This window comes from Chlorocebus sabaeus, chromosome 26 (assembly GCF_047675955.1).
Source record: "Chlorocebus sabaeus isolate Y175 chromosome 26, mChlSab1.0.hap1, whole genome shotgun sequence".
Classification (NCBI taxonomy): Eukaryota; Metazoa; Chordata; class Mammalia; order Primates; family Cercopithecidae; genus Chlorocebus; species Chlorocebus sabaeus.
The window spans coordinates 51,314,398-51,340,968 of record NC_132929.1 but is presented as its reverse complement, the minus strand read 5'-3'; the positions used below and the strand labels follow the sequence as shown (position 1 = coordinate 51,340,968).

Below are 26,571 nucleotides of genomic sequence, written 5' to 3'. Positions count from 1 at the left end.
CACCCTGGGCAGCATAGCGAGACCCTGTCTGTACAAAATACAAAAGTTAGCCAGATATGGTGGCGCTGCCTATGTCCCAGCTACTCAGGAGGCTGAGGTGAGAGGATTACTTGAGCCCAGGAGATTGGGGATGCAGTGAGCCATGATTGCACTGCTGCACTCCAGCCTGGTGGACATAATGGTATACTATTGCAAAAAAAAAAAAAAAAAAAAAAGGAGGGTTCTGGGACTGCCTATCTGACAGGATTGTTGCGAGGAGGATGTCAGCTGATAGCAGTCATACATGGAAGACTTGGCTGTTGTCAGGGAGGAAATCTCTGACTCAATGCTGGACTTCTAACCCTCCGCACAGCGCCAGGTATGACGTATACACTTGCTAATTACTTGTGGGATGAATGACTTGGCGAAGATTGTAAATAACTATTGCCTATACGTCTAAACTTACTATAATATTTTAATTTCATGCTCTATACCCCTGTGTTCTAATTCATCTCTAATTTTCAAGATGTAGCTGATTATTTACCTTTATAGAGTCTTCGCAAGTGTACATGTCTGTACCCCTTTCCCAATTTATAGTACTTATTTTTTCCACTCAGGAGCTGGTTTGTATTGTTGGCTTTTCTTCCTGTTTTTTTTTTTTTTCCCTAACCCTCAGAATCTGTGGATTTTTTTTTTCCAAGACTTTATGAAGAAAATTTCCAAATATACAACAAAGTTGATAGAATTTTAGTAAATATAATGAACACCCATATACACACTACCTAGATTTTACCATTATCATTTTTCTACTACTTGGTTTAACATATGCGTGTCCACCTATCCATCCCTCCATCAATGAATCTAATTTTTTGATGTATTTCAAAATAAATTGCAGACATTAGTATTCTTCGTCTTAGTACTTGAGCATGTTTATCATTATCTAGAGTTTAATACTGTTTATAGCATTTTTCTTTTTTGCCCAGGCTGGAGTGCAGTAGCAAGATTTCAGCTTACCTCAACCTCCGTCTCCTGGGCTCACATGATGCTCCCATCTCAGCCCCCTAAATAGCTGGGACTACAGGTGCATGCCACCATGCATGGCTAATTTTGTATTTTTTGTAGAGACAGTCTCGCTATGTTGTCCAGGCTGGTCTTGAAATCCTGTGCACAAGAGATTCACCTACTTCGGCCTCCCAAAGTACTGGGATTACAGGCACTTTGTGAGCCACTGTGCCTCGCTAGCATGTTTTTTCTTTTTCTTTTTTTTTTTTTGAGACGAAGTCTCGGTGTCTCACTCTGTTGCCCAGGCTGGAATGCAGTGACATGATCACTGCTCACTACAACCTTGCAAACTCAACTTCTGAGGTCAAGCGATCCTTCCACCTCAGTCCCTGGAGTAGCTAGTACCATAGTTGTACACCACCATTTCCAGCTAAAATTTTTTTTTTATTTTGTAGAGACAGGGTCATCCCATTGTTGCGCAGACTGGTCTTGAGCTCCTGGGCTCAAGCATCCTTGAGCCTCAGCTTCCCAAAGTGTTGAGATTACAGGTATGAGTCACTGTGCCCAGCCACATTTTTCTTTTGATGCAAATGTTGCATATAATAAAATGTACAAATCTTTAGTACGTTTTGTATGTGTATACATACATGAGATCATGCTATATGTATTGCGCAGCTTACTGTTTTCGTCTTTTTTTTTTTCTTTTTTTGGAGATGTAGTTTCACGCTTGTTACCCAGGCTGGAATGTGCAATGGCACCGTCTTGGCTCACCTCAACCTCTACCTCCTGGGTTCAGCGATTCTCCTGCCTCAGCCTCCCGAGTAGCTGGGATTACAGGCATGCACCACCACGCCCGGCTAATGTTTGTGTGTTTTTAGTAGAGACAGGGTTTCTCCATGTAGGTCAGGTTGGTCTCGAACTCCCTAACTCAGGTGATCCACCCGCCTTGGCCTTCCAAAGTGCTGGGATTATAGGTGTAAGCCCCCGTATCTGACTTAGCCTGCTGTTTTCACTTAGTATGTCTTAGAGTTCATTCTTTGTACTTGTGGATAAACCCTGATCTTTCTGATTCCTACACAGTTTTGCATAATATGCATGATCACATTTATTTAGCTATTGATATACATTTAGATTTTCATACTTTGCTGCAATAAATATACTTGGCAGATGTGTAGGATAGAGACCTGAAAGTGGAATTGCTAGTTTTAGTATTCCAAAATCTAGTATGTTTTAGCGTTCATTATTTATATTTGTGGATAAACTTTGATCTGATTCTTACATAGTTTTCCATAATATACATGGAATGGGTATGCACATTTAAAATTTTAATAAATACCTACAAGTTGCTAACTAAATAGGCTGTACCAATTAAAGCCTCCTCCATCAGTGTTTCCCTGTATCCTTACCCACACTGCATCATTTTTTTTTAAATTGCTTTGGAGTAGATTACTTTTTCTTCCCCCCCCCGAGGCGGAGTTTCACTCTTGTTGCCCAGGATGGAGTGCAATGGCGTGATCTCGGCTCACTGCAACCTCTGCCTTCCAGGTTCAAGCAATTCTCCTGCCTCAGCCTCTGGAGTAGCTGGGATGACAGGCATGCACCACCACACCTGGCTAATTTTGTATTTTTAGTAGAGACGGAGTTTCTCCATGTTGATCAGGCTGGTCTCGAACTCCCGACCTCAGATGATCCGTTCACCTCAGCCAACCAAAGTGCTGGGATTGCAGGTGTGAGCCATGGTGCCCAGCCTTTTTTATTTATTTATTTATTTTGAGACTTAGTTCTGCTCTGTTGCCCAGGCTGGAGTGCAATGGCATCATCTCAGCTCACTGCAACCTCCGCCTCCCAGGTTCAAGTGATTCTCATGTCTCAGCCTCTGAGTAGCTGGGATTACAGGCGCCCACCACCACACCCAGCTAATTTTTGTATTTTTAGTAGAGGGAGGGTTTCACCATGTTGGCCAGGATGGTCTTGAACTCCTGACCTCAAGTGACCCGCCCCCCCTCGGCCTCCCAAAGTGCTGGGATTACAGGCATGAGCCACCGCGCCCCACCTACTTTACACGGTTTTTATTACTAGTGAGGCTATGTATGATTTCCCCAACTAGTTTTTATACTTTTAGAGGGCAAGGGCTGAAATCATCTACGGACTTCATATCTACTCACTAAGCATTTGCTTTTAATGAATGAATGCTACTGAAGCATTTCTGCTTTATTAGGTTTAGGCTGAAGAAGGATGAGTTAGCTAAGTGTGTGAAAGGTTAAAAACAGCTGAACTTGCTCCCTGCATGTGTGCCTTAAATAAGTAAAGGGACTGACTCTTCCTTCATTTCTTCTCTTCTGTGAGAGGTAAGGTAGTGAAGTAGTTAAGAACCAGGCTCTGGAGACAGATTTCCTGGATTTATATCCCAGCTTTGCCTCTTACTAGCTGTGCAACTTTGGGCGGTTTACTTAATCTTTGTGTTTCAATTTCCTCATTCATAAATTAGAGAACACCTTGCTTATAAGGTTGTTGTAAAGGATGATCAGGCCCTGAAACAAGGGGTATGATTAGAGTGGAAGCAATGTATTTGAGAGAGAGAGTTAGGAATAGAACTGTGAGTGGTAATTGTTAAAGAAATAAAGTATGGTTCAGAGAAAGTTCAGCCTCTGCAGTGTTGTAGAGGTGGTACGGAAAGCAAACTCTGGAGGTGGATGAAGTTAAGTACCATATGAAATCCCAGTCGCTTTATAAAACAAACGATATTTTAACAGCCAAAAGATAGGATATGATATCAGAATAACCATAGTACTGTGATACTTAATCTATGAAAAGCTCACTTCTTCTTTTTCCTTATGGTTCATAAACCAGCATTTGGAAATCACTATTGTAGGCTGATCCCCTCCTTTTGCCCCTGTTTGAAAACAGGGCCAAAATTAGAAAGCTTCATGGTAGATAGAGTTTGGAGTAGAATCCAGTTCTTTTTTGTTTGTTTTTATTTTTTGCCCTCAAACATTCTCCCATCCGATAGAATCCAGTTCTTAAAAGGTACTCTAGTGTTTTTTCTATAGTCGTGCTGTGCTCTTCACATCTGATTTTGGCTTATTATTTATAAATTTTTGTTGTTGTTGTTGTTGTTTGAGACAGAGTCGCTCTGTCGCCCAGCCTGGAGTGTAGTGGTGCAGTCTCGCTCACTGCAACCTCCTCCTCCCAGGTTCAAGCGATTCTCCTGCCTCAGCCTCCTGAGTAGCGGGATTACAGGCACATGCCATCATGCCCGGCTAATTTTGTATTTTTAGTAGAAACAGGGTTTCACCATGTTGGCCTGGCTGGTCTCAAACTCCTGACCTCAGGTGATCCATCCACCACGGCCTCCCAAAGTGCTGGGATTACAGGTGTGAGCCACTGTGACCAGCCTATAAAGTTTTTTTTTTAAACCCCATGCTGCCCTATCATAACATTTCTATAATTGTTTTTTGTTTTTGTTTTGTTTTGAGACAGATTTGCAGTCTGTTGCCCAGGCTGGAGTGTAGCAGCGGGACCTCCACTCACTGCAACCTCTGCCTCCTGGATTCAAGCGATTCTCGTGCGTTAGCCTCCCAAGTAGCAGGGATTACAGATGTGCGCCATCACGCCTGGCTAATTTTTGTATTTTGACTAGAGACACCATTTCACTGTGTTGGCCAGGCTGGTCCTGAACTCCTGACCTTAGGTGATCTGCCTGCCTCAGCTTCCCAAAGTTCTAGGATTACAGGTGTGAGCCACTGCATCCAGCCTATAAAGTATTGACTTCATTTTTGGTTACAGAGGTTAGTCTCAGATGAGTTAAGCATCAGTTTCAACCAACAGAACCCAAGACCAAACCACTGAAAGTCATGAACATATATAAGAAATAGCCAAAAAGACATTTTACTCTACCTATGATTAGACTCAGTTCCTCATCCCAAAGCACGTTGAGGTTTAGTGTTCGTAGTTGATTAGTGGCTCTTCAAATATCAAATAGCATGCATAAATCTATATTCTCAACCTCTTAATATGTCTAAAAGCTTTTGGAATACTAAGCTAAACATGCTGCTTCGTACTAGAAAAACCTAGGAAAGCATAACTAGCTAAGACATTTTAAATTACTTATCAGCAACTGTCAGAAACGTTCTCAACTCCATTTAACTGAGTTCCACATATTATCACACACAAAGCTGAGAGACTTAGTCTGAAGTTATATAGGCCACAGAGAGTGTGTTTGTGGCTCGAGTTTACAGAAAGATAAAAGTGGCCAGCTTGCAAATTAATCAGTTGTGCTGCTGTGTCAGGGTCCCACTTAGGTGTGTGAAATGTGAGAAAAACCTGAGACAGGATTTCAGATCTACGGATTAGAGTGACAGCCAGATTGAGGACTATCGTGAGGACAAAGAAAAGGTGGAAGGAACAGCCACGGAGAGTCCTTGTAAAGACTACTTTCCCTTCAGGGTTTGTGTGCTGCCGGAGCATAAAGAAAAGATCTTGGGTAAACTTAAGAATTAGGTAACGATTATTATTATTTTTTTAACGTACTTTAGATGAGGGGAGTGGTTTGCCAAATCTCCCACTATTACTGTGAATTTTTATCTTCTTTCCATAGCAGTGGTGTCTTATTTAAGAGATTTTTGGGGACTGGAAAAGTGGTGGGGCCTTTTTTCTTTGGATGGCTGATGCATTCTTTCTCACTGATGGTGTGTTACGCTTGTGTTAGTGATACTGATGTGGAAAGACTCCGAAGACCCAAGTAGATTCCTGGGCCAAATGTTCATAGACTTTTTGTGTCCTGCAGGAAGGAAATTGTCTCCCACAGAGGTATTACTAAGCTAAGAGAATCTCTTCTTATGACTGTTAGAACCAGAAGAAAACTTAGGCATGATCTGTTCCAACTTTCTTATTTTATAGTTGGAGAAACAAATTCATATAGAACGGGGAACTTGTTGAAATTACATAGCATTTTAAATTGGCAAGTCTAGAATCTTTGTCTTCCCATTCCTGGCACAGTGTTCTTTCCGTGATACCATTTTAATTGTTGAAACAAATTTTAAATTAGACCACAATTATAGTAGTAGGTTTTGAGAGGATTTAAGAAGTGCGTGAATATTTTTGCAGTGTGTGGATATGTAATTAATATTAGGAGTAATAGCACTGGAGGAGAAAACTAGAGAATAATGGGAAAAAAAGTTGCGTTTGTATTTTTAAATTGGAGCCTATTTTTCAACTTCACAGTACCAAATTAATTAAAACTATGTTATTTAAATGTGTTTTTCATTTATAACTTGTTCACTGTGGTTGGGCAGTATGCCCACATACACTTAGACATCACTAAGATGAAACAGATGATCAGTTCTGGGAGTCAAGCTTTTACTAAACTTGGGTGACTGGTCCTAAGTTACGTACGTCATACTGGAGTGAGAATTGACTTGCATGCTATTGCTTTTGGTTTCTGCAGGTTTTGTAGTGCATCCCTGAGCATGAGCGCAGAATGAAGCGGCGTTTGGATGACCAGGAGTCACCGGTGTATGCAGCCCAGCAGCGTCGGATCCCTGGCAGCACAGAGGCTTTTCCTCACCAGCACCGGGTGCTTGCCCCTGCCCCTCCTGTGTATGAAGCAGTGTCTGAGACCATGCAGTCAGCCACAGGAATTCAGTACTCTGTAACACCCAGCTACCAGGTAAGCTGGAGCGAACCAAGGGACTAGAATGAGGGAGGAGGAATAGTGACTTTAGGCAGTTATAAAACATTTTTTAAATACTGTGTTAGATATTTAAAAATTGTTGAGAATGTGTAAGGTTAAAAAAAAAAAAATTGTGTACTCACCATACAAATTTATAAAAAAAAGAATGTTGTCATGACCTTTGAAGTTCTCTGCATATCCCACTCTGCTTCTTTCTTTTCCCTCTCTTCAGAGGTAGCCACTAATCTAAACTTTGTATTTATCATTCCCTTGACTTTATTTACTTAAAAAAAAAACTAACATAATTGTTTAGTTTTGATATTTCTGAACTTTTATATAAATGGAAACATTTTCTTCTTTGACTCACTTTTTAAAAAAACTCACATTTTTATAGATCGCTGTAATTCCACCATTTTCACTCTAGTGTAAATTGTGTAAATTATATGCATATACTTAATTTATTTGTCAATTCTACCGTTGGACTATTGGGCTGTTTCCAGGTTTTTGCTTTTACAAAGGTGCTGCTGTGAACATTCTGATACTCTCTTAGTGCACTCATTGGCAATTCATGACAAAATAAGAAGCTTGTGCCAGAATTTAAATCAACGCACTTATTAAGACAGTTTTGCTATTTATTTTTTAAAAAGACAGCTGAATTAAACATCATTATAGTGAAATATGACTGACTCTTGGACAGTGTGGGAGTTGAGGCACTGACCGCCCCCCTCCCCCATGCAGTCAAAAATACACGTATAACTTTTTTCTTTTCTTTCTTTTTTTTTTTGGAAATAGGGTCTTGCTCTGTGACTCCTGCTGGAGTGCAGTGGTGTGATCATGACTCACTGCAGGCTCAAACTCCGGGGCTCAAGCAGTCCTCCCGTGCCCTAGCCTCCCTAGTAGCTAGGACTAGGTGCGCACCACCATGCCTTTCTAATTTTTATGATTTTTGTAGAGATGAGGTGTTGCTATATTGCTCAGGCTGGTCCTAAACTCTTGGCCCCAAGCTATCCTCCTGCCTCAGCCTCCCAAAGAGCTGGGATTACAAGTCTGAGCCACTGTGTCCGGCCCATGTATAATTTTTGACTCCCCCAGAACTTAAATACAAATAGCCTATTGTTGTTCAGAAACTTTACCGATAACATAAATGGTTGATTAACATGTATTTTGTATATTTGTCATATACTGTATTCTTAAAATAATCTAGAAGAAAGAAAATACTAAGAAAATCATAAGGAAGAGAAAATATATCTACTGTTTATTAAGTGGAAGTGGATCATCATAAAGGTCTTCATCCTTGTCTTCACATTGAGTAGGCTGAGGAGGAGGGAGAAAGAAGATGAAGGGTCAGTCTGGCCATCTCAAGGGTGGCAGAGGTGGGAAAAAATCCACATGTAAGCGGACTTGTGTTGTTGCTGAGTGCAGTGGCTTGCACCCATAATCCCAACACTTGGGGAAGTTGGAAGCATGAGGATGGCCTGAGCCAAGGAGTTAGAGATCAGCCTGGGCAAGATAGCAAGCCCCATCTCTCCTAAAAATAAACAAAGATTAGCAGGGGTAATGGTGCACACTTGTGTTCCCAGCTGCTTGGGATGCTGAGGTGGGAGGATCATTTGAGCCTGGGAGGTTGAGGCTCCAGTGAATATGCTACTGCACCCAGCATGAGTGACAGAGTGTGAACTTGTCTCAAAAAGAAAGAATTAATTAATTAATTTTAAAAAATAAATAAAAAATTAGCCAGGCATAGTGATGTGCGTCTGTAGTCCTAGCTACCTGGGAGACTGAGGTGAGAGGATTGCTCAAGCCCAGGAAGTCAAGGCTGCAGTGAGCTGTGATCAAGCAACTGTACTTCAGACTGGACAACAGTGCAAGACCCTGTCTCCTTAAAAACAAAACAAAAACCCGTGTTATTCAAGGGTCTGCCATAGCTGATTTACATTGTGGTGCAAACTCCTTACCCTGTTGCAAACCAGTCAGCAGGTTTGAGGACATACAGGAGTTTGTCAAGTACCTATGAAAGGGATTGCTGTGTCACAGGGTATATGCATCTTTAGCAAGTTCCCCCAAGCATTGTATATTCCTGTTGTTCTATGTCCTGACCAACACTGATCATCTGTTACTCTGTTTTGTAGAAGTGAAGAAATTTGTTTTTTGCCCTTTTTTGTTGTGAAAGTAATATATCACTTCAGTTTTTTTTTTATTTTTTCTTTTCTTTTTTTCTTTTTCTTTTTTTTTTTTTTTGAGACAGAGTTTTGCTCTTATTGCCCAGGCTGGAGTGCGGTGGTGTGATCTCGGCCCACTGCAACCTCTGCCTCCTGGGCTCAAGCAATTCTCCTGCCTCAGCCTCCTGAGTAGCTGGGATTACATGCACCTGCTGCCATGCCTGGCTAATTTTTGGTATTTTTACTAGAGATGGGGTTTCCCCATGTGGGCCAGACTGGTCTCGAACTCCTGACCTCAGGTCATCCACCCCTCTTGGCCTTCCAAAGTACTGGGATTACAGGCATGAGCCACCACGCCTAGTCTATTTTATTTATTTATTTTTTTTTGAGACAGAATCTCTGTCTGTTGCCCAGGCTGGAGTGCAGTGGTGCAGTCTTGGCTCACTGCAGCCTCTGCCTCCTAGGTTGAAGCAATTCTCTTGCCTCAGCCTCCCGAGCAGCTGGGATTACAGGCGTGCACCACACACCCAGCTAATTTTTGTATTTTTAGTAGAGATGGGGTTTCGCTATGCTGGCCAGGCTGGTCTCGACCTCCGGTAATTCGCCTGTGTCTGCCTTCCAAAGTGCTGGGATTATAGGCATGAGCCATTGTACCCGACCTTATTTTATTTTTTTGAGATGGTGTCTCGCTCTGTCGCCCCAGCTGGAGTGCAGTGGCATGATCTTGGCTCACTGCAACCTCTGGCTCCCAGGTTCAAGTGATTCTCGTGCCCCAGCCTCTTGAGTAGCTGGGATTACGGGCGCACACCACCATGCCTGGCTAATTTTTGTATTTTTAGTAGAGACAGGGTTTTGCCATGTTGGCCAGGCTGGTCTTAAACTTCTGGTTTCAAGTGATCTGTCCGCCTTGGCCTCCCCAAGTGCTGGGATTATAGGCGTGAGCCTCTGTGCCCTGCCACACTTCGATTTTTTTAAAAAAAAGATATAAAATGACTTTTTTCTGTCATGCCTCAGATTTTCTCCCACTGGTGAATTTCTTGGGTATCCAGTTTTGTATGCATATACAAGCATATGTATATCAATCTATCTAGCTATCTAAATTTACCTTTTTTTTTTTTTTCTTCGAGAGAGTGTCACACTCTCACCCAGGCTGGAATGCTATGGCATGATCTCAGCTCACTGCACCCTTCATCTCCTGGGCTCAAGCAATCCTCGCACCTCAGTCTCCTAAGTAGTTGGGACTACAGATGCATGCCACCATACCTGGCTAATTTTTGTATTTTTTCTCTAGGGACGGGGTTTTGCCATGTTGCCCAGGCTGGTCTTAAACTCCTGTACTCAAGTGATCTGCCCGCCTCAGCCTCCCAATAAGTGCTGGGATTACAGGCATGAGCCACCTTGCCTGGCCTTTCCATTTTTCTTTTTGTACAATTTGGATCATACATTACATACTGGTCTACTGTTTGCTCTTTTCATTTAATGTATAGTGGGTATCTTTCTACTTTAACATATAACTGGTCTGGAGAGGCCTTCAACCTCATTTGTTAGTGACTTTAAAAATGTATGGGTACTGGGGTACCCATAAACTGAGGAAATGTTTTTTAAAAACAATTTGGCAGTTTGTGTCAGATTATTTTGTTAGTTTTTGACCTGGCAATTCCATTTCTAGGAATTTAGTATAAAAATACAAAGAAGAGGAAATGCAGCTGAAGTAGGAAATGGTGATTCCTGAGGCATCACTCTTCCTCAGGAGTCCCCTTGAAGCAGTCTGATCCCTTCCTGTGGGGCTGGGGCAGTAGTCAGAAGACTGCCAACAGATGGCATCTTTTAGGACTTGGAAGAAAAGAAAGTTGCTTGTTTACCTTGGGTGATTACTTTCATTATCTAAACAGGTTAATGACTGTTTTCTACATATGGGATAGTTACATTTCTTCTGAATGGAAACTATAATGTGCTTGTATAAGTCAGTCTAGTAAAAGCCTGTGAAAAACATGCATACTGGAATATAGAAGCTCAGAATAATAGCCCATTTTTGAGGTACATTAGAGCTTTTAGAATTGTCTAAATAGTTGCTTTTTACTCTTAATATGCCTTGTATCGTTTCTGTGGATTTATGCATAGTCACTTGGTTTCTCCCTCTCTCTCATTTCTTCATCTACCTCCAGAATAATTTTTATAAATGTGAGGATTTGAAAAAAAGTTTTATTCTCTCTTTAAATTGTGGTATAAAACTTAACATTGTTGAGAGAAAGAAAGTTTCATTTTATTTAGTCTCCTTATTTTGGGGACGGGGCATTCAGGCATTTGAACAGATTGTTGTCTTCTGTGGTGATCAACAGTTCTGAAAAAGGAAAAAAGTTCTGAAAATGTTTTATAGCACTTCTTGCAATAGATATAGAAGGAAAGTGGTTTTGGCTTTTATTTCCTCAAACTTATAAGAGGACAAGAGAAAGACTGAGATAAAAGAATAGAAAAGACATTTGTTTGAGGCAAACCATCAACAATTTGGGTAAAAAATTTATTTTACATTAGATATAATGCTCATAGCAAATCAAGATAAGCAAAATAAGCAAAGTAGGTTGAGCGCGGTAGCTCACACCTGTAAGCCCAGCACTTTGGGAGCCCAAGACAGGTAGATCATTTGAGGTCAGGAGTTCGACACCAGTCTGACCAACATGGTGAAACCCTGTCTCTACTAAAAATACAAAAATTAGCCAGGTGTGGTGGCAGGCACCTGTAATCCCAGCTACTCAGGAGGCTAAGGCAGGAGAATCACTTGAACCTGGGAGACAGAGGTTGCAGTGAGCCGAGATTGTGCTGCTGCAGTCCAGCCTGGGCGACAGAGCTAGACTGTCTCAAAAACAAAAAAACAAAAAGAAACAAAGTAAGAGTCATCTTTAATTCTGTAACCACAAGATTAAATGCTAACATTTTGCTATATATTAGTTGTCTAAGGTTTAAAATCTTCTTATCATACCGCTTTGTAATGTGCTTTTATTATTTTTTTGAGACAGGATCTTCCTCTGTCACTCAGTGTAATGTGCGTTAAAAACTATTTAAAAGGCTGGGCGCGGTAGATCAAGCCTGTAATCCCAGCACTTTGGGAGGCCAAGTCGGGCGGATCACGAAGTCAGGAGATCGAGACCATCCTGGCTAACTCGGTGAAACCCCGTCTCTACTAAAAAAATACAAAAAACTAGACGGGTGAGGTGGCGGGTGCATGTAGTCCCAGCTACTCGGGAGGCTGAGGCAGGAGAATGGCGTAAACCCAGGAGGCGGAGCTTGCAGTGAGCTGAGATCCGGCCACTGCACTCCAGCCTGGGCCACAGAGCGAGACTCCCTCTCAAAAAAAAAAAAAAAAAGAACTATTTAAAAGTTTAATTCTATATACAGTACATGAATACATTCAACTTGTGGATTATGAACTTTTTTTTCATATTCAAATATATCTCTATATCACTGTTGAAAGTGTGGCTTACAAATGGCTAATCTGTATCCTTTGTTACTAGTTTGTAATGGCGTAAGTATAGAAATTGAGAGTGTTTAGAAACTATTCTAGCAATTGGACATGATCATTTTTTATTTGTAAAATCCAGTAATGAAAGTTACAGTCTGGGCACAGTGGCTTATGTCTATAACCCCAGCACTTTGGGAGGCCAAGGCAGGTGGACTCCATACCCAAGAGTTTGAGACCAGCCTGGGCAGCATGGTGAAACCCTGTTTCTACAAAAAGTACGACAGTTAACCAGGCATGGTGGTACATGCCTGTAGTCCCAGCTACTCGGGAAGCTGGGATGGGAGGATCATCTGAGCCTGGGGAGGTCAAGGCTACAGTGAGCCATGATTGTACCACTGCACTCCAGGCTGGGTGAGAGAATGGGACCCTGTCTCAATCAAAAGGCAAGAAAAAAAAATTACGAGTTTATGTTTTTGTTGTTGTTGTTGTTGTTTTGTTTTTTGAGATGGAGTTTCACTCTTGTTGCCCAGGCTGAAGTGTGATGGCTGATATCAGCTCACTGCAACCTCCACCTCCCTGGTTCAAGCGATTCTTCTGCCTCAGCCTCCTGAGTAGCTGGGATTACAGGCATGCGCCACCACGCCCATCTAATTTTGTATTTTCAGTAGAGACAGGATTTCTCCATGTTGGTCAGGGTGGTCTCAAGAACTCCCAACCTCAGGTGATCCACCCACCTCGGCCTCCCAAAGTGCTGGGATTACAGGCGTGAACCACCACACCTGGGGGGTTTGTGTATTTTTTATTTTCACTTTCATAGTAATTTATTTTTACTGGATTTTTATAAAAGTTGTGGTCCCTGATGGATTGGAATTTTAAGAAAAACATTCATCCTTTACCACAGACAGTTTGAGATAAACTATATAATTTTTTTCTTCTTCTTCTTTTTGGAGACAGAGTTTTGCTCTGTTTTCTAGGCTGGAATGCAGTGGCATGATCTCAGCTGACTGCAACCTCCACCTCCCAGGTTCAGGTGATTTCCATGCCTCAGCCTCCCAGTAGCTGAGATTACAGATGTGTGTTACCATATCCAGCTAATTTTTTTGGTATTTTTAGTAGACGGGGTCTTGCCACGTTTGCCAGGCTGGTCTCGAGCTCCTGGACTCAAGTGAACCTTCTGTCTGGGCCTCCCAAAGTGCTGGTTACAGGTGTGAGCCACTGTTCCCAGCTAAACTATATGATTTTTAATAGCTACAAATAATTTGGTTATAACTTGAGTGGGCTGTAATGTATTTAACCAGTTCCTTTTGTGGAAAATTTGGGTTTCCTTCTTTTTCTTTTCTTTGTTTGTTTTTTTTTTTTTTAGAGACAGGGTCTCATTCTGTCACCCGGGCTAGAGAGCAGTGGTGTGATGACAGCTCACTGTGGCCTTGAACTCCTGGACTCAAGCAATCCTCCTTTAGCCTCTAGAGTAGGTGAGACCACAGGTGCATGTCACCATGCCTGGGCAAGTTTTCATTTTTTGTGGAGATGGTGTCTCACTATGTTGCCCAGGCTTTCTTTTCTCTTTTTAGAGACGTGGTCTCACTCTGTGGCCCAAGCTGGAGTGCAGTGGCATGATCATAGCTCACTGTAGCCTTGAACTCCTGAGTTCAGGCGATCTTCCCATGTAGGTGAGATAGGTGTGAGCCATCATGCCCAGCAGAAATTTGGGTTTCCAATTAATTATCTTTGTACATTTGTGTTAGTTATTTAGACACATTTGGGGAAGAATATACAAGCCTTGAAGTTTCCTGTCTGTATTCTGTTCACCCCAGGTTTCAGCCATGCCACAGAGCTCCGGCAGTCATGGGCCCGCCATAGCAGCAGTTCATAGCAGCCATCATCACCCAACAGCTGTGCAACCCCATGGAGGCCAGGTGGTCCAGAGTCACGCTCATCCAGCCCCACCAGTTGCACCAGTGCAAGGACAGCAGCAATTTCAGAGGCTGAAGGTGGTATTCAGCTCTTTTTCTTGGGTCAAAAAGTTTGTCTTTAGCAGGAAATACTGGCTGCAGCTTGTCGGTTGTGGTGGTACAATTTCTAACCTGAGATACTAGCTGTCGAATCACAAGTTTTACTGTTTTTGTTTTGTAAAATTTGCTTATGTTTCCTATCTTGGCACCAGTGCCTGATCCAGAGAAGAATATGCTCAGATGTTTTTGGACTGTATGAAATGCATGTCACTCAAATGTTACCAGGATTGTGGGGCCATTTTCATACAAAATAAACCTTAAAATTCATTTTTTGACTGCTTCCTTTTGAACTCTCTATTGAGCACATACATGATTGGCTACAGGTTTGTACAGTAAATTGGCCCAGTAATATGTCTTACAGTTGAATCTTTTTAAATTCTTTTAAAATTTTTTTTTTTTTAATTTTTAGTTTCAGAGATGGGGATCTCACTGTGTTGCCCAGGCTAGTCTCAAACTACTGGCCTCAAGTGATTCTCCCACCTTGGCCTTCGAAAGTGTTGGGAGTACAAGTGTGAGCCACTATGCCCAGCTCATGCCTGTAATGTTCTTATTACCTTTATCTTTTTATTCCTGTTTATGAATAGCTGAATTGACTCACATCATCAAGTCCATCCTTAGTAAACACATGCTCCTTTTTGGGGGGAATCTTGATAAAGTTTAGGGAAAACTATAACTGTGAATGAATTATCAGTGTTTTCATATTTTCTGCTGAGTATGTGTGGTAGGTTTTTAGTGCTTTGAAATTCATAAGGCATCCCTGGAGAAGTGAAGCTTGTGTTCCCAGCTAACCTTGTATCTCTGACCACTTGAATATTACTTTTCAAAATATGTGATTGTTGCAGCAAGTGTTCAGGTTTCAATTTTTCTAATTTTACATTTATATAAAATTAAGTTCAGGAAATAATAAATGATGGAACTCTGAAGAGATGTTAAGTCTTCATTTGGTTATGGCAGCCTACTTATGTTGCTTGCAGGCAGGAATGAGAAGTAAACCCTCTAAGGACACATCCATATGCAGCAAATGGTTCTTTCTTCTGTTTTCCCTGGTACTTACTTTAGTTCTTCATGATCCCTGCCCTCATTGGTGTGGATTCTTGGGAACTTGTTTAATATTGGCCTAAGAATATTAAATGCTACATAAATGTTATAAAGTACAGCAAAGCTAAGTGATTTAGAGTAATTTTGTAAAATTTACTCTCTCCGTTGGCTTACATAATATTGACTAATGCATAGCCTTTTAAAGAGAAGTGCAGATTTTTTAGGCCTGAAGCTTCACTCTGAATTCTGTCTTTGGGAAAATGTGTATAAGGAATATTGGTGTTTTCTTTAAGACATTTTCAGTCTCTTGTAGAGTGATGACTGTGTACCAAAATGTATTATTGCTGTGGGCTTAGCACTTTACTAAGTCCTGAGAATTTTTTTTTTAAAACTTGGTTGCATGTGATTTAATTCTGTATTAACACTCTGTGACAGTAGATATGCTTTAATGTTGCAAAATAGCTTATAAACTTGCTTATTAAACTAACAAAAACATGTTTATTTCTATAGCCTTTTTCAGTCAGCCCTATCAAAGCACAACACCAGTTTTTACCCACCTTCCTCACAGGACTCTTTGGTATAAGTATATGGATTATGTTTTGTTTGCTTTATGGAAACTGGCAAGGAAACAAGGAAGGGATTTGGGGTTTTGGATTTGGGGTTGTAGAGTGAGTCATGGATAGAGTTAGGATTTCTTGCTATGTTCTTTTAGTCACAAGCTCTTGACTATATTCCTACATAAAATAACTTGTTGAATTTCCTTTCTAATGAGGAGAGGTAAAATGCTTCTTGTACCTCCATGTAATTTAACCCAGTATTCCCACATTGCCTGTCATTTTTGGATCGGTCTTAAAATGTATTTACAAGCATTTGAGTCAACTTCAATAAGTCATTTATATTCCACAATATTGTAGGCCGGGCATGGTGCCTTACACCTGTAATCCCAGCACTTTGGGAGGCCGAGGTGGGTGAATCACCTGAGGTCAGGAGTTCAAGACCAGCCTGACCAATGTGGTGAAACCATGCCTCTACTAAAAATACAAAATGAGCCAGGCATGGTGGCGCATGCCTGTAATCCCAGCTACTCAGGAGATTGAGGCAGGAGAATTGATTGAACCCAGGAGGCAGAGGTTGCAGTGAGCCGAGATCATAGCACTATACTCGAGTCTGGGCGACAAGAGCGAAACTCCATCTCAAAAAAAAAAAAAAAAAGAAAGAAAAATGTTCAGTGAGAATGCTTACACATTATTTCAAGCCTCAACATTATCTATTTTTTTTTTTTTGTCTTTGGTAGATTGGTGGTGACAAGAAGGGATTTGAGCGATTTGAGGCATGTTTGGTGTTATTTAGTTATTGAATGTCAGCAGCAGTGATATTTGGTACATGTTTAGCATGTTCTCTTCATAGTTGCTTGTGTTTTTCTCTCCAACAAGATTGTGGACTTCAGGAGATTCAGGGCCTTAATAGTAAATCCCTGTTCAAGTGAGCTGTGAAACTTTATCAGCAGAGTCTAAGGGTCTCCCCAAGTGCTTCCTTAAATCTGTAGCTTCTAAATAACTACATCTAATTTTTTTTTTTTAAGTTGTGCTTCCTAGAACTGTATATATGCATTTAAAGAGAGTTTATATAAGAGTTGGACTATGCTTTGGGTGATGAGATAATTTCCTCACTATTCTTACTTGTAGGTGTCTTATTTATTATGTGAGTGTCATGCAGGGTTTTTAAAGCATAGGGTTATTCTATAACTTTTATTTTACCTTTTTTTTCTTGAGACATTCTTACTCTGTTGCCTAGGCTGTAGTGCAGTGGCACCATCTCAACTCACTGTACCCTCCCCTGCCTGGGTTCAAGTGATTCTCATGTCTCGGTCTCCCAAATAGCTGGGATTACAGGCGTGCACCACCACACCTAATATTTGTATTTTTTTTTTTTTTTTTTTTTACTAGAGACGCGTCTTGACATGTTAGCCAGGCTGCTCTCAAACTCCTGGCCTCAAGGCATCCACCCTCCTTGGCCTCCCAGAGTGCTAGGATTACAGGTGTGAGCCACCGCACCCGGCCTAGAACTAGTTTTTAAATAGCGGTTTGTTGTGACTTTCAGTACCCTTCTGTTTTAGACATACACCTATCACACATAATTGCTTTCTCTTGGGTTTCTGTACTTTTTCTTTCTCTGCAGTAGTTACCTTATACCATACCATATCTTACTGATAACTCTTCTTTTGTTGTGTATTGATGCATCCTTTTCTTAAATATCTTCCAAAGTCTTGGTTCCTTTTGCAAACTTACTGCATTTTGTGTTCATTTAACTTGGTCATTAATGAAATATTTTAGTATGGAAAGTTCAGAATATGAATTAAAATAGTCCATTGAATTTCAACAGAAATTGTCATAATATTTGTATAGAAAAACTAACCATCAAACAAGTGGGTATTGACCAAGTATACAATCTGATTTCTAGCAACACTGAAACACTGATTAACCCATGGCCATAATGGAACTCTGAAGAACTCTTAAAGAGCCATTTGTCTTGGGGTCAGGCGTGGTGGCTCATGCCTGTAATCCTAGCACTTTAAGAGGCCAAGGCGGGTGGATCACGAGGTCAGGAGATCGAGATCATCCTGGCTACCACAGTGAAACCCATCTCTACTGAAAATACAAATAAAGTTAGCCGGGCATGGTGGCAGGCGCCTATAGTCCCAGCTACTTGGGAGCCTGAGGCAGGAGAGTGGTATGAAGTTTGCAGTGAGCCGAGAAAGTGCCACTGCACTCCAGCCTGGGCAACAGAGCAAGACTCCGTCTCAAAAAGAAAAAAAAAAAAAGCTATTTGTCTCAATCCATTAGTGCTGCTATAACAAAATACCTGAGACTAGATAATCTATTTCTAAATAATAGAATTTTATTTCTCACAGTTCTGGAGAAGTTCTGAGGGCTGGGAAATCTAAAATCAAGGTGCTGGCCGGGCACGGTGGCTCACCCCTATAATCCCAGCACTTTGGGAGGCTGAAGTAGGCAGATCATTTGAGGTCAGGAGTTCAAGACCAACCTGGCCAACATGGTAAAACCCTGTCTCTACTGAAAATACAAAAAAATAAGGCGGGCATGGTGGCAGATACCTGTAATCCCAGCTACTCCTGGAGGCTGAGGCACGAGAAGTGCTTGAACCCAGGAGGCAGAGGTTGCAGTGAGCTGAGATTATACCACTGCACTCCAGCCTGGGTGACAGAGTGAGACCATGTCTCAAAATAAATAAATAGGCCGGACGTGGTGGCTCACGCCTGTAATCCCAGCACTTTGGGAGGCCAAGGTGGGCAGATCACGAGGTCAGGAGATTGAGACCAGCCTGGCCAACATGGTGAAACCCCGTCTCTACTAAAAATATGAAAATTAGCCAGGTGTGGTGGCAGGCGCCTGTAATCCCAGCTACTCAGGAGGCTGAGGCAGGACAATCGCTTGAACCCAGGAGGCAGAGGTTGCATTGAGCTGAGATCGCGCCTTTGCACTCCAACCTGGGTGACAAGAGCAAGACTTCATCTCAAAAAATAAAATAAATAATGAAATAAAATAGTAAAATAAAATCAAGGAGTCGGTTTGGTGTCTGGTGAGGGCCTGAACTCTGTTTCCAATATGATGCCTGAAGGCTGTGTCCTCACACTGTGGAAGGGAGAAGGGCCAAAGGGACCAACACTGGTTCACTCCAGCCCTTTTATAAGGTCCCTAATCCCATTCATGAGGGCTCCACAATCACTTTCTGAAGGCCTCACTTCTTAATATCATCATATTGGTGATTAAGTTTCCATGTAAGAATTTTGCGGGACACATTCAGACCATAGCACCAATTACTGATTGATTTGAACGTAAGTGTTCCATTTTGCAACAAATCAAAAGACTGTCTATGCCTAGCCAGGTGTGGTGGCTCACACGTGTAATCCTAGCACATTGGGAGGCTGAGGCGGGCGGATCAGTTGAGGTCAGGAGTTCAAGACCAGCCTGGCCAACATGGTGAAATCCCATCTCTACTAAAAATACAAAAAAAATTAGTTGGATGTGGTGACATGAGCCTGGAATCCCAGCTACTCAGGAGGCTGAGACAGGAGAATCACTTGAACCTAGGAGGCCGAAGTTGTAGTGATCCGAGATTGCACCATTACACTCCAGCCTGGGAGACGAAGCGAGACTCCCATCTCAAAAAAAAAGAAAAAGACTGGCTTAAATCACATCAAATGTTTATTCCTGAAATTTCTTAAACCTGATATTTTGTATAATTTTAAATATTTAGGCTTCAATTAAACCACCAAAAAAACTTACTCATCTCAGAGTAAATAGGAAACACCTAGTGGGGATTTCTTTTGGGTGTCTCTGTCCTAAATCAGACTCATAGCTTAACCTTTCCAACCTGTTCTTCTTTGTGATAGGTCACTTTTTTTTCTCCCCAGGCCAAACTGTATCCGGCTTTAAAGATACTTTCCATAAACAGTCATGGTATTTCAGACAGGGCATGGACAATCCTTAACAATGAACTACCAAAAAAAAAAAACCGAAAAGCCACTATAAAACCCAGTGAATTCTTCATTTGATGCTCTGAACAGGGCAAGTTTAGAGTGAAGGTTGACATTTCACATTTAGCATGTTGTTTAACAACTTTTCACAAGTCGACCCTGACTTTCAGGAAGTGAAATGAAAATGGCAGGACTTATCTGAAGATCCACAGTCTAGAAAAGGAACCACTGCTCTTTTGAGGGCTGCCATTTCAGTGGCATCACTGGAAAGTTTGACTGCCTGACACACACTGGTAACCAATTACTGGGGGTTAGGTCCCAACAGGTGTCTGGGTATAAGGGAGTTAAGTCTGTGAAGGTGGGAAGGGAGAACAGGATGTAAAAATGAATTTGTTTTTCCATCGCACAAGGTGTTTGGGCCAAGGTGGCCGTGTGTGTTAAAAGTCAGGGAATCTAGGCTGGGTATGGTGGCTCACGCCTGTAATCCCAGGACTTTGGGAGGCCGAGACTGGCGGATCACTTGTGGTCAGGAGTTTGAGACCAGCCTGGCCAATGTGGTGAAATCCTGTCTGTACTAAAAATACAAAAATTAGCCAGGCATGGTGGAGGGCGCCTGTAACCGCAGCTACTCAGGAGGCCGAGGCAAGAGAATCACTTGAACCCGGGACGCAGAGGTTACAGTGATCCGAGATTGCACCACTGCACTCCAGCCTGGGCAACAATAGCAAAACTCCATCTCTACATAAATACATAAATAAAGTCAGGGAATTTCTTCTCCTATAAGCCAAGAGGAAGTCTCTCAAAACTAGAAGGGAAAGGTGTTTTCCCCACATCAGTCCAGCTTCAAAGACATTCTATTGACCTGTGATCCTTCCCTCCAAAACAACAATGAAGTGTTCTGTGTGCTAACAACACAGCTTTAGAAAAAGCAAAACAAAATTCTGCATTTTTAAAAATCTTGATTTAAGGCCGGGCGCGGTGGCTCAAGCTTGTAATCCCAGCACTTTGGGAGGCCGAGACGGGTGGATCACGAGGTCAGGAGATTGAGACCATCCTGGCTAACACGGTGAAACCCCGTCTCTACTAAAAAAAAAAAAAAAAAATACAAAAAACTAGCCGGGTGAGGTGGCGGGCGCCTGTAGTCCCAGCTACTCGGGAGGCTGAGGCAGGAGAATGGTGTAAACCTGCGAGGCGGAGCTTGCAGTGAGCTGAGATCCGGCCACTGCACTCCAACCTGGGCGACAGAGCGAGACTCCGTCTCAAAAAATAAATAAATAAATAAATAAAAAATAAAATAAAATAAAATCTTGATTTAAACAATGGTATTTCGAAATTTACAAACTTCATAACTTTATAGTTCAAATTTTATGGTTACTAGAAATACACAGTTACCAAAAATGCACACATTTTACTTGGCATCTCCAGTACCTTCAGCTTTCTGTGCCTGGTCTGTTTTGGCATCTCCATTTTCTGCAAGGTTAATCCCTTCCCTGCCAGTGTCAGCATTTTCCTTTTCCCCTTTGGGTACCTCCTCGCTTTCCTTTGCAGGGGACCTTTTTTTTTTTTTTTTTGAGACCGAATTTCGCTCTTGCCCAGGCTGATGTGCAATGGCATGATCTCGACTCACCACAACCTCCACCTCCTGGGTTCAAGTGATTCCCTTGCCTCAGCCTCCCAAGTAGTTGGCATTACAGACATGCACCACCATGCCTGGCTAATTTTTGTATTTTTAGTAGAGATGGATTTCTCCATGTTGGTCAGGCTGGTCTTGAACTCCTGACCTCAGAGGAGCCTCCCGCCTCTGCTTCCCAAAGTGCTGGGATTACAGGTGTGAGCCACCGCGCCCGGCCTGCGGGGGCCTTTTTAGTGTTGGGCTCTGGCTTTGGAGGAGCAGGTTTAACAGACAACGTTGCAGATCTTCTCTGGGTCGTTGTTCACCTTGGCTGTATCTCCTTTAGCATCCCCTTCAGGCTTTCTCTTGGGTGTGGTGGTGATGCGGAAGGATGTAAGTGCTGGGTGCAGGATGCAGTGGCATGCGAGCTTTGATCGGTCCGATAGTCACTCTGGCCTCTTCTTCCTCACAGTGCTCTGTGGTGGATCACTTTTGAATGCTGGCTCTCCCTTAGCTCCCCTATTCAGTCAGTTACCAAATCCTGTCCCTTGTGCTACCCAACAAGCTGTTTTATCTATGCAGTTGTCTCTCTTGTTCTGGGCCAGTACTATAATTCAAGCCACTGTTTTCACATGAGTTGTTCAGTTATTCTTGTAGCATAACTGGTCTTCCTACCTCCTTTCAGTCTTTTCTGCTCTTGTGCCAATTTTTTCTCAACACTGCAGTCGAATTGTGTACACGAAAATGCAGATGATAGAAATCTAAATTGCTTTTTCACAAGAGTTACAAGTCCTTTCAGAATCTAGATCCTACTTTTTTTTCTGTCTCATCTTGTTACTTTTCCTTCCAGTGCTCCTCTTCACTACAGATCCTCCAGCCAAACTAAACTTTTCAGATTTCTGAATATCCCATATCGTATCCTGTCTAGGATTTTGCCCATGCTGCTGCCTTTGATTTTTTTCATTGGTCTTTACTTTTGCTAGCTTATACTCATCTTTAGGTCTCAGTTTATACATTACCTCCTAGGGAAGCCTCAGTTTTTTTGGTGGGGAAGATGTGTCCTTCCCATGTCATCTCCAGGCATTGAGTGTTACTGGGTTACCCGCTGTGTTATGATTCCTGACTACATACAAACAAACGTCTGTAGACGAGGGGCTACAAATTATTTGTCATTGAATCCTTGGTACTCACATTGGGCCTGGCATGTTGCAGTTTAGTAGATACTTGTGAAATGAATTAATGAATAAATGACATATCATTGTAATTATTCTTTACTGATCATTCTGTTCAAAATTATCCAAGGCAAGGCTACAGATTTTATGAGTTGATTATTATTTTAAGCTTGAGTTTATTACTGGCATCTATACTAACTTTTAAGTATATATTTAATATATTTTTATTTTATTTACTGTGTTAAGCATACTTAGGCATAAATAATTTTTTTTTTTTTTGTAATTGTGAGCTTACTTTCTTTTTATAACCTTGATATTTATCCCTGCCTCAGGTGGAGGATGCGCTGTCTTATCTTGACCAGGTGAAGCTGCAATTTGGTAGTCAGCCTCAGGTCTACAATGATTTCCTTGACATCATGAAGGAATTTAAATCTCAGAGGTAAAAGATGTGTGATTGTACTCAAGCTTTGTATCTGGCATATTGATTTTGGAAAGGAGAAGATAGTTTATTTACTGGAAGATAAAGGATGCTCCTTTCTGCGGCTGAATTTTCAAAATCATGCCTTTATTTTATGCATTCCTTTATTGATGGAAATTATGGCCACTAGACTGTTTTATCCTTATTGGTAAATTTTTGTTAACTAAAGTTTTTCAGTGCTTTGTCTCAATCAGGGAAGTAGCACTGGTAGTGATTTAGGCTACTTGGTTTCTGAATTGATTTAGATACCCTTATATTCTGGCATGGTTCACTGTTGTAAACTGTTGTACTCATGGTTCACTGTTGTAACTCATCTGAACAATGTAGATTTGTGCTGAAATGATATATACTGATATATCAAAGAGTGGATCTTGTTTGGGATATGTAGCTTTCTATGTATTGTCTGAGTATCTGCTTGGTAGGATTATTACCATGAACATATATTCTGTTCAGAATTTTGACCACTACAAAAATTAGCCAGGCATGGTAGTGGGTGCCTGTAATCCCAGCTACGTGGGAGGCTGAGGCAGGAGAATTGCTTGAACCTGGGAGGCGGAGGCCGTAGTGTGCCAAGATTACGCTACTGCATTCCAGTCTGGGCAACAGAATGAGACTCTGTTTCAAAAAAAAAAAAAAAATTGTGGTCGAGTATCTTTGAGTCTCAGAGTTCTTTGCGTGTTAATTTCAAAATGTGTAGATTATCTGTTTTCCTGTTTAGAGAAAACCTAGTAGAAAGTGAAATTTTGGCTGAGTGAGGTGGCTCATGCCTGTAATCCCAGCACTTTGGGAGGCTGAGGTGGGCGGATCACCTGAGGTCAGGAGTTTGAGACCAGCCTGGCCAACATGGTGAAACCCCATCTCTACTAAAAATACAAAAATCAGCCGAGTGTGGTGGCGCATGCCTGTACTCTCAGCTACTTGGGAGGCTGAGGCAGGAGAACCACTTGAACTTGGGAGGCGGAGGTTGCAGTGAGCCAGGATCCCAAGATCGCACCACTACACTCCAGTCTGGGTGACGGAGTGAGACTCCATCTCAAAAGAAAAAAGAAACATGAAATTTTTTATGACCAGGGTGTTTGTCAAGCTTACAGTTCATCACTTTTCTTTTTGTTTTTTTATCAGCATCGACACCCCAGGAGTGATTAGTCGTGTGTCCCAGCTATTCAAAGGCCACCCCGATCTGATAATGGGATTCAACACCTTCTTGCCCCCTGGCTACAAAATTGAGGTGCAGACGAATGACATGGTGAATGTGACAACTCCTGGCCAGGTTCATCAGATTCCCACCCATGGCATCCAGCCCCAGCCTCAACCACCACCCCAACATCCTTCCCAGCCTTCAACCCAGTCAGCCCCAGCTCCTGCCCAGCCAGCTCCTCAGCCCCCACCTGCCAAAGTCAGCAAGGTGAGCACTTGGAAAATATTTCATCAATGTGAATGCATCCCTAGAAAGTACCTTCCTTTGACATTTCCCCTTTATATAAGACTTAGATACTGAGACACAAGGTTACAAAGATTTCATTAGAGAAAAGTGCAGTAGTCACTTCACTATAACATGGTTCACATTTACACACCACTTAGATATCTATTTAAATCAACACAGCAACAACTTTCAAGGTCTTTCTCTTTACAGTTTCTGCTTATAAAACCATGAACATCCCAACAGGTGGTGACTTTGTGTAGTAGTAGTTGATAGCACAGACAGAAACCATCCTCTTATGGTCAAATTGTGCTACTGCCCACATGGTTATTTTATGAAAGTTATTTCACTTACCAGATTATATCAAGCTAAGTAGAAGATCTAATGAACAGTGATGGTGATGATGATGAAGATGGGGTGTTCTTGGTCTAGAACCACACTGTCTGACACAGTAGCCACTAGCCACATAGCACTATTTAAATTTAAATTAAAATCAGTTTTTCATTTGCACTAGCTTTCAAGTGCTCAGTAACCACATGTGGCTAGTGGCTGTATATTTAAGACAGTGCAAATAAAGGACATTTCCATCATCTCAGTTCTACAGGACAGAGTTGGCACAGAAGACTATGTGGAGCTGCTGCAACAATTGAGGTGTTGTCTTTTTGTTGACATCAAAAGGCTGTATAGAATGAGATTTTTTCTATGTGTACTTGTTGAGCTACTAAGCTAAAACATTGCATATGAAAAATTCTTCACTGTAATTGGAGATGGCTCCAGTTTTAAGATTTTATTTAGAAAATGTGAGACTGAGATACTTGTATCAGCATGTTTGAAACTCTCTACAACTCCCACTGTTGCCCAGTATGATTTGTGTTGGACTAAAATGGCCTGGCCTGAGTGAGTAAATAAAGGATATACGTTGATACTTTGTTTCTCTTTAGTTTGAACTTTCCTTCTATCAACTCATCTATGCATCTGAGGAGAATAAAGACTTTTTTTCTTTTTAGCCCTCCCAACTACAAGCACATACTCCTGCCAGTCAGCAGACTCCCCCACTTCCACCGTATGCATCCCCACGTTCTCCGCCGGTCCAGCCTCACACACCAGTGACAATCTCATTGGGAACGGCCCCATCCTTGCAGAACAATCAACCTGTGGAGTTTAATCATGCCATCAACTATGTTAATAAGATCAAGAACAGATTCCAGGGCCAACCAGACATCTACAAAGCATTCCTGGAGATTTTGCACACATATCAGGTAAGAAGAGTGTCCATTCAGCTTGTCTTAATCAGGCCATCTAGTCAAAGAACAACTTAAGTAACCATTATTGTGTCCATTAATTCGTACTGGAAATTAGCCAGTTAGAAACTACCATGCGTGTTTATAAAGCCATTGTTTTTGTTTGTTTGTTTTTTGAGAGGGAGTCTTGCACTGTCACCCAGGCTGGAGTGCAGTGGTGCGATCTCGGCTCACTGCAACCTCTGCCTCCAGGTTCAAGTGATTCTCCTGCCTTAGCCTCCCTAGTAACTGGGATTACAGGCACCTGCCACCATGCCCAGCTAATTTTTTGTATTGTTAGTAGAGATGGGATTTCACTATGTTGGCTAGGCTGGTCTCGAACTCCTGACCTTGTGATCCGCCTGCCTTGGCCTCCCAAAGTGCTGGGATTGCAGGTGTGAGCCACCACACCCATGCTATAAAGCCAGTTTTATTTGCCTGACTTGATTGCCCTGCAACATTCAGTTAGGATTTTTTTTTAAGACAGAGTTTTGCTCTTTTTGCCTAGGCTGGAGTGCAGTGGTGCAATGTCGGCTCACTGCAGCCTCCACCTCCTGGATTCAAGTGATTTGTTGTATTTTTAGTAGAGATGGGGTTTCAACATATTGGCCAGGCTGGTCTCAAACTCCTGACCTCAGGTGATCTGCCCGCCATGGCCTCCCAAAGTGCTGGGATTATAGGTGTGAGCCACTGCGCCTGGCCTCAGTCAGGATTTTTAGTCACTGTCCCATGAAATGAAGCTCTGTTTTATCTCGGACAGTTAGATGGTGACTTATTTAGTCTAGTTAATCTA

General features: G+C 41.9%; 1 protein-coding gene across 3 annotated transcripts in view; it reads left to right on the top strand.

Moving 5' to 3' along the window:
* The window catches only part of SIN3A (SIN3 transcription regulator family member A), an 89,693-nt gene that overhangs the window by 20,426 nt on the left and 42,696 nt on the right, over positions 1–26,571 (top strand). For all 3 annotated transcript variants that reach the window (XM_008015813.3, XM_008015812.3, XM_008015811.3), the window contains exons 2-6: positions 6,428–6,649; positions 14,083–14,259; positions 22,933–23,039; positions 24,201–24,483; positions 25,506–25,757. In XM_008015813.3, the coding sequence (XP_008014004.1) occupies positions 6,461–6,649; positions 14,083–14,259; positions 22,933–23,039; positions 24,201–24,483; positions 25,506–25,757 (1,008 nt within the window). In that variant the 5' untranslated portion in view covers positions 6,428–6,460. The remainder of the gene's footprint in view (positions 1–6,427; positions 6,650–14,082; positions 14,260–22,932; positions 23,040–24,200; positions 24,484–25,505; positions 25,758–26,571) is intronic.